This window comes from Pongo abelii, chromosome 7, assembly GCF_028885655.2.
Source record: "Pongo abelii isolate AG06213 chromosome 7, NHGRI_mPonAbe1-v2.0_pri, whole genome shotgun sequence".
Classification (NCBI taxonomy): domain Eukaryota; kingdom Metazoa; phylum Chordata; class Mammalia; order Primates; family Hominidae; genus Pongo; species Pongo abelii.
Window position 1 is genome coordinate 90,202,615 of NC_071992.2, and position 9,162 is coordinate 90,211,776.

The 9,162-nt window shown below is 32.4% G+C and overlaps 1 protein-coding gene across 2 annotated transcripts in view; it reads left to right on the forward strand.

Moving 5' to 3' along the window:
- CRISPLD1 (cysteine rich secretory protein LCCL domain containing 1) overlaps positions 1-3,089 on the forward strand; it is a 50,136-nt gene extending 47,047 nt beyond the window's left edge. Inside the window, exon 15 of one of the 2 annotated variants that reach the window (XM_002819187.5) lies at positions 362-3,089. In XM_002819187.5, coding sequence (XP_002819233.1) covers positions 362-413 — 52 coding nt within the window. In that variant the 3' untranslated portion in view covers positions 414-3,089. The remainder of the gene's footprint in view (positions 1-361) is intronic. The other variant, XM_009243887.4, reaches the window with a different exon arrangement.
- Positions 3,090-9,162: the final 6,073 nt, after the last annotated feature.

The window sequence follows — 9,162 nt, forward strand, 5'->3', positions numbered from 1 at the left end:
TTCCCCATGAAAGTTGAATAACAGCTGCTGAACCCTGCTTTATTAGAATGAAAAGAGGTAATATAGGAAAACATGATCTAGAATCTGTGAAGTTCTGTGGAGACTACTATTATTACCATTACACATCTTAAATGTCATTAGTAAACTTGCAGCCCAGCATAGAACCAAGAGTTAAGAGTTATGTCATCCTCATTCAAGCTTTGCAATAACTATAAATTATAGTAGCCTAAGAAAGTTGACCGTCTGGATTCATAGAGCTGCTTTTTTGACTGTCATAAGAAGGCATGATTTATAAGCAGGATTATGTATAGAGATGACGTCAATATACTTTTTGTATTTTTTTTTTTTTTTTTTTTTGCAGTTTACAGAATCCTCCAGGAGGAAAGGCATTCAGAGTATTTGCTGTTGTGTGAAATGGAATACTTGGAAGAGGATCATAAAGACTATTCCAAATGCAATATTTCTGAATTTTGTATAAAACTGTAACATTACTGTACAGACAGAGTACATCAACTATTTTCAGCCCAAAAAGGTGCCAAATGCATATAAATCTTGATAAACAAAGTCTATAAAATAAAACATGGGACATTAGCTTTGGGAAAAGTAATGAAAATATAATGGTTTTAGAAATCCTGTGTTAAATATTGCTATATTTTCTTAGCAGTTATTTCTACAGTTAATTACATAGTCATGATTGTTCTACATTTCATATATTATATGGTGCTTTGTATATGCCACTAATAAAATGAATCTAAACATTGAATGTGAATGGCCCTCAGAAAATCATCTAGTACATTTAAAAAGAATCGACTCTAAAACTGAAAGAAACCTTATCACATTTTCCCCAGTTCAATGCTATGCCATTACCAACTCCAAATAATCTCAAATAATTTTCCACTTAATAACTGTAAAGTTTTTTTCTGTTAATTTAGGCATATAGAATATTAAGTTCTGATATTGCACTTCTTATTTTATATAAAATAATCCTTTAATATCCAAATGAATCTGTTAAAATGTTTGATTCCTTGGGAATGGCCTTAAAAATAAATGTAATAAAGTCAGAGTGGTGGTATGAAAACATTCCTAGTGATCATGTAGTAAATGTAGGGTTAAGCATGGGCAGCCAGAGCTTTCTATGTACTGTTAAAATTGAGGTCACATATTTTCTTTTGTATCCTGGCAAATACTCCTGCAGGCCAGGAAGTATAATAGCAAAAAGTTGAACAAAGATGAACTAATGTATTACATCACCATTGCCACTGATTTTTTTTAAAATGGTAAATTACCTTGTGTATAAATATTGCCATATCATGGTACCTATAATGGTGATTGATATATTTGTTTCTATGAAAAATGTATTGTGCTTTGATACTAAAAATCTGTAAAATGTTAGTTTTGGTAATTTTTTTTCTGCTGGTGGATTTACTATTTCCCATAAACATATTAAAATTAATCATGTTTCAAAGTTTTATTTTCAGTTCCTTTTGCATGCCTATTTTGATTTAGAAATCACTTTAAGATAAATGAACAAAATTATTGTAAGTCTGCTAAATTTGGTTTATTGACATTAGTATAAATAACATACTTAATACCAGATGTCTACAAAATCGACCTAATTATTGAGGTATTTGTATGTGAAAGAGAAACACATATTTAGAAACATAGCAAGGGAAATTTTGAATAAAGAGAGAGATGAATTTATAAAGTAGGAAAAAAAGAATCTGAAAGATACAAAGTGATTATAAAAGAATTGACAGGACAATAAATACTTCAAGTACTTTTAGAAAGTAAATGAGTAGGAGTTTAGGAGGGATAAACAAGATAAATTCCATGCAATGATCAAGGAAAGCAAGAGAGCAGATGATACAAAAGAAAAAGAAGGTTCGCATAAATAGCTTCTGGAGTGCAAATTATAAAGACATCAACATTTTTGATCATATAATAAGTATTGGCTTAGAGCTAAGTGGTTCCAGATACTGCTAATTAAAACAATAATGTATACGTTAAAGATTGCAAAACTTAAAAGCAGATTTTTATGGGAACTTTTTTCGAAAGGATACATGACTACCTTCTTAAATAGTATGACTTTACATAGACTCTTTTTCTGGTCCTTACTGCTCCTCCCACAACAGGGAAGCCTCATCAGTTCTGTCAGTATAAGGTTTTCTTCTATTTGCCCTTAGTTTAGATCTCCCTCATCAATTCCACTTACTATTGTAATGTCTTCAGCTGGAGCCTCTTTGTGTCTTTCTCCATTCCTTTTTAATACATTCGTATTTCCCAGCCCCAGAACCCTTGAAATTAACTCTTCCATGAGTTTTCATTGCTGAAGAAAAACCAAACATCCTTGTAAAAACATTTAAGAATTTCCATAGTCTTGTTCATATTGTTTACCTATCTTCTACACAAGGCGTGTCCTCGGGTAAGTTATTTAACTTCAATTTACCTTACCTGTAAAATGGAACACATAATATCTCCTTAAGATTGCTCTACAAATTAATTGACACATTATGTGTGATGTACTTAAAGGAATAATAACCACATAATATGTGGTCAGTGGACGCCATTTTCTATTATTATAATCATTTTTGTTATTTAATTTGGGGAAACTATTCATCTGTCATATACTATTGATCCTTTGGCACTTAAATAAATGTGAAATCCTCCAGGAATTTTCCTGTGGTTCTCCTTGTAAGAATTAAATGCTTTCTAATATGATATCCTTTTAATTTGACCATTGTAATTATTTAACTTGTGTTTTATTATATTCTTTAAAGGATAAGCTCTTTGAGAATGGTAATACTCTTACTCATCTCTCTACCCAAGAGCACAATTGCCTCAGTGATTTTTACTTCCGTGAACTCTACAAATGGTATATCAGTATTGTTGAGTGAGCATTCCAACAAGTCCTAATTTTATTTTTGATGAAAATGAAAATTTTTTCCACATTATAGTGTGAGGTCAACACAAACAAAGTGCTATAGCTAGTGAAAATAGTTTATTGATAGATGTGGACTTAAAACAGATCAATGCTTGTAGAATAGTATTAATATCATTATTTTAGCATTTAAAGTTTACCAGATCATGTGTTACTTTAATACTTTTCATATATTAAAAAATAATTATGTATTTCAAGCATAGTATTATGAAAATAAATTACTCTCCTAACCTTAGATAATTTGCATATTACAGGGTCCACTTTTCAATACTGGCCTCTAAAATCTTGACGGTTCTCTAGCTGTTCTAAAATGTTTTTAAAGAAATGTAAACTCTTCTAAATAGCATGGTGAGCCAAGCAAAGAAACAGCTATCATTTTTGCAAACATACCAAATTTCAGATTTGGACTTTAAGCTAATTCATTGCACAAAGAATTACATTGTTTGAGTTGATTTTAAAAACTTATCTGAGGTGACATTTCCACCCTGGCACCATAATATTCAGGAGCTGAAGAAATAGTTTAGTGAAATAATCTGATCCTCTTTTATTAATTTGTTGTAATTAAGTCAAAATTATATCAGTTTGAGATTTAAAAAAGGCAGGCAAACTTGTTAGAACACTGCTCTTATACTTAACAATTAGATATTCTCTAGTTCCTTTTATCCCCCAATCCTTATGTCACCTTGCACAGAATTATCAGAATGTGAAACGGTGCTGGTAAGCAAACATTCTTGCACTAGACCATTAAGTTCTGAAAACTAATTTTCCAATGATTACTAACAAATATTTTCTGATTAAAACCATAGTGAATTGGCAATTATGTTTACCACTATACTGATGAAGATGAAAAGCAGAGGGCCTACACACGACTGTATCTGATAAGCTCAGTAAGAAAAAAAAAAAAAACGTGTACAGAAGATGAAGCAGAAATTAGAGATACGTATTTAAAAGGCATGAACTGATTGCAAATATCATTAGAGGCTGGATGTGGTGGCTCAAGCCTGTGGTCCCAGCACTTTGGGGGGCTGAGGTGAGCAGATCAGTTGAGCCCAGGAGTTTGAGACCAGTCAGTGCATGATGAAATCCCATCTCTACATAAATTAGCCAGGCGTGGTGGCGCCTGCCTCTAGTCCCAGCTACTTGGGAAGCTGAGATTGGAGGACCACCTGAGCCCAGGAAGTTGAGGCTACAGTGAGCTGTGATTGCACCACTGCACTCCAGCCTGGGCAACAGAGCAAGACCTGTTCTCAAAAAAAAAAAAAAAAAAAAAAATTAATTAGAAATGCTTTTTAAAAGCCTAGCCTGATTGAGTCCTTATGCTAAGATAAGAATTTTTTACAAAATGATGTGAGAGCAGCATGGTTAGGGACAATATAGCAAAAAACAAATAGCCCCTTCTGAAGCTTTCTGCTTTCATTCATGCAAAAATTACTGAGTTCCTACAATCTGCTATAGATTTGTGCTGATCACTGTAGATATGTTTATAAACAAAAATGCCCTCAGGAAATTAGATTCTCCTGAGGAACACATACTGATTAGATAATCACATGAATAAATATAGGAAACCATGGAGATTATAGAACTTTGTTACTACAAAGAAAATATTTATGGTACCATGGCAGTATTGAAAAGTAGGACTTGACCTTGCAGGAAGAGTAAATATGACTTGCCTGAGGAACTGACATAAAGTTTAGAAGAACTTAAGGATGAGTAGAAGTAACTTGGAAGGGGAATAATTTCTTACATAAATAAACACTACGCAAAATACCTTATGGCAGGACTAGTCTAGAAACAACAGCAACAAAAAGCTGAAGGCATGCTGTACGTGAGTCTGGACACGTAAGCGGGGGAGCAGAGAAAGGTTGAAAGGATCTCTTAAGGGTTAAAATGCACTGTTGGTGCTCTAACAGATGCCCAACATGAATAACACTATGACATGACACATAACAGTATACTCAAAAGCCACTCAGGAATTCAGAGTTTGAGCACAGGAGCAAAGTATGAGATACATTCTGTATTAATAACAAACTTAGAGTTTTATAGCCCTTTACAATAAAGTTATTTAATACTCCTGGGATCTAGAGTTTGATTCTTACATGATTAATATGTCTATAAGCAATGAATTGAAGATGATTGAGAGCAGGAAGACGGATGACGTGTATTGAGAACAAACAATATTTTAGCAACACTGCTATACATTTAATGTATTTGGTTCTCACAACAAACTTGTGAGACAATATTATTTTCCCATTCTTATGTCTTAGAATGTAGATTCTAAAAGGTTAAGCAACACTGTCTAGGGCCTTGAGTTTGGGAAATGTGATTCATGTCTCCATCTCTCTAAATCTAAAGCCTGTCTCTTGCTACTGGATCACTCCTGCTGGACATTTCCATGGGGACAGGGAATAATTTCACTAGCTCTCCTTACATCAGGTTTAGAAATATTTTTATACAGAATTCTGTAATCTTTGAATATGCCATACATTTGTTAGATGTAGAAAGATCTGTAGAAGAGGAGTAGAGATTTAGCTTTCTTTAAAAGTAGACTATAAAAATTTTTAAAAAGAACATTGATTCAGGAAACACCAGGAAAGGATGAGGTTTGTGTTCCATAGATCTTGAATTAGTAAACTACTTTTTCAAGAAAATAGACTGAATTACTTCCCTTTCACCAATTCATAAAAAGGGAAATAAAGACAAATAAAAATGTTATGCTCATAAAAGCATGGATATCCTGAAAGTGGATGGCAGTTGAAATCATATTGACAATTCAGAACACATGGTGCCTCAGCTCAGAGCCCACCCAAGAGAAGGGTGCAGTTGAGGAGAAGGCTTCTCTTTATGGTACAGCCATAAAGCAAAGTGATTGAAGAATCTGCCTTCTGATTTTCATTCAGGTGGGCTCCTGGATTTCACTCTACCCTTCAACCCCACCCTGCCCATATACCCTCAGATGAGTCCATCTAATTAACATGCCATGATACACATAAAGAACTTTAAGTCAGACCTCTCTTATCCAGGTGACAGGTTGGCAATGAGAGATACTTACTTTAATCAATCCATTTATTCAAACAGATATAAAAACAGACAAAATGAACTGTCAGATATAAGCACAGAAAAGCAAGCATCACATCAACTGACACCAGAAGAAGCAGATGTTTCAGAGAAAACAAAAGTACCTCTTAAAATCTTACCATCAATATCCTCAGGGGATACAGTACACCCATAAAACAAGAACAGACTAATATAGAAAAGAAACCATCAAAGAATAAGAAAACCATATTTTGGAAGACATTAGTTAAAACTTAACCATTGGACTTCAGGAAGCAAGAATGATGACATGCTTGGTGGTTGTGCCTAGAATGTAGGAATTCTGGGAGAAGCATTGAAGTGGAAAGCATAACAAAATTTCTTGTTAAAGATAAAAATACAAAATGCATATAGATACCCACATACATGATAAAATTAGATATCGTTAATAATTATGTAAAATTAGGCATAAACTGTGATATAACAATGCATTTCTAGTGAAAAATGTGTTTCCATGTCAACTTTGCTTCTTTCTAGTTGGCTAATGCCATTCAAATTTCATTAAACTTTGCTTGAGCATAGTTTGCTCATATGTAATATGGGAATTACAATTACTTCCTCACAGGGTTGATAACAGAATTAAATGAAATGATAGAACATAGCTGAAATTACCTAGCACTTGCCAAACACTAAATGATAATTCCATGTGTATATTGCATTTTCTCAGAGGTTGTGCGGATTTTATTTCAGATTTTCATGAACCATGTTCAATCATTTTAAATCAAATTTATTGAGGTATAATTTAAATAAAAAAGATGTCTTTTCTAGAGTTTTACATTAATATATAGTATTACCGTCTTCTGCCTTGCCTTTCTTGCTCAGCGTGTTTTGAGATTTGTTCATATTGTTACATTTAGCAGTAATTTTCTTCTTTTTATGATTGAGTGATATTTTATTATATGAATATCCATCAATTGTCTTATCTTTCACCTATTAACAGACACTAAAATTGCTCCAACCTTTATTTAATACAAGTAGAGCTGTTATAAACATTCATGTACAAGTCTTTGGGTATACATATATTTTCATTTTTAGAGTAAATAAGGAGAATTTCTGGGTCATATGGTAAATATACAATTAAAAGATTTTGCTGAACTGTTTTTCAAAGTGGTTGTGCCATTTTACATTCTCACAGTAAATGTAACAGAGCTTTCATTTGCTCCACATGTTGGCAAGCTCGTTGTTTTTCTATTTTAATTAATCTTTTATATCTATTAAAATAATTTAAATAAATTAATTCTATTTGATATTTTTGATTTTAGTGATTCAACTGGTGTGTAATGCTATTTTATTGGAGTTTTATTTGTCGTTTACCTGATGAATAATACCACTGAGCATTTTTTATGTGTCATTTGTATATCTACTTTGTGAAACACCTGTTCAAATATTTTTCCCATTAAAAACTGGTTATCTTTTTATATTTAGATATAAATACATAAATAAATATATATGTATATCGTTTTGAAAGTTTATATATACATAGATGAACTATATATAGAAAGTTTGAATATTTTCTTCCAGTTAGTGGCTTAACCCTTTTTTAGTGACATCTTTTGAAGAGCAAAAGTTTTAAATTTTGATGAAGTCCAGTTTATCTTTTGTTTTGTTTTGTTTTTGGGATTTATGCTTTTTGTGTCATATTTAAGAAATCTTCGCTATCACCAAGTTGCAAGAATTTTTTAATATGGTTTTCTCTAAGAGTTTTATAAAGTCTGTGATCCACTTGAGCTAACTTTTGTGCATAGTGTGAGGTGAAGGTGGAGGTTTATTTTTTTCCATATGGATATTCAATTTTTCAAGTACCACTTGTTGAAAAGATGATGCTATCCTATTGAATTACCATTACTGTCTGTTAAAGAAATTAATTGATCACTAGTATATGTATCTACCCTTGGACACACTATTCCAGCACCATCCAATAGAAATTTAATATGAGCCACACATGTGATCTTAAATTGTCAAATAACTACATTAGTAAAAGAAAAAAAATTCATGTGAATAATACATTTTATTTGATCTAACATATCCAAAATATTATTGTTTAACATGTAATTTATATAAAAATATTTGGTAATAATTTTGTTCTGAAGACTATTTGACATTAATCTTGCCACTCCAGGATTCACATGATAGTGACTGAATAATTTCCATCCATCCACTTACTTTTTTTTGAGACCCAATTTTTATGTATTTTGGTGTATACATTGCATAATTTGTAGTGTTATTCTCAGAATATTGGCACATGCATGCAGTCATCTAGCAAGCAACACAATCAATTCAAAAATTCTCTGGTGCCCCATTATCTTCAATGCTGTCTCCTGTTCCCAGTCCCTGTAACCCCTGTTCTGTTTTGTCAGACAGTTTTACCTCTTTCAGAATTTCATAAAAAATAAAATCAGTGTAATATTTTGAGTCTGGCTTCTTTCACTCAGCACAAATGATTAGAGATTCATTCATGCTGTTGTCTGTCAGTGGTACATTGCATTCTTCTTCCGAGTAGTATTCCATCATGCGGATGTACCATATTACATCATTCATTTACCAGTTGAAAAGCATTTAGATTAATTTCAGATTTTGGTGATCATAAATAAAGCTTTGTAAGGATTCCCTTATAAGGGACATTGCATGCCTAACTTTAAAAAAACACCAATATTCCAATGTGGTTGAACCATATTTTGCATTCCTCCCAGCAATGTCTGAAGGTTCTTCCGCATCCTTGCTAGCATGTACTATTAGCATTCTAACAGGTGCGCAGTGGGATCTCATTGTTAAAGACTTACTTTTAATCTTATCATTTCTTTATATTTAACATAGTTTTCTTGTAGGTAGCAGAATTGGGCCTTTTTTAAAATCCTGTCTGACAATTTATCCTGTTAAATTAAATATTTATGTCATTTACATTAAATCTCTCAGCTTGCTATTTGCTTTTTACCTGCTTTAACTCTTTCCTGTATTTTTCTGGATTAATCGAAATTTTTAAATATTCCATTTTATCTCGGCTTCTTGCTCATTTGCAAGTCTATTTGTTTTAATTTTTTAGTGATTTTGTTACTTGAAAGGGGCCCAGATCCAGACACCAAGAGAGGGTTCTTGGACCTCATGTAAGAAAGAATTCAGGAGAAGCCCATAGAGTT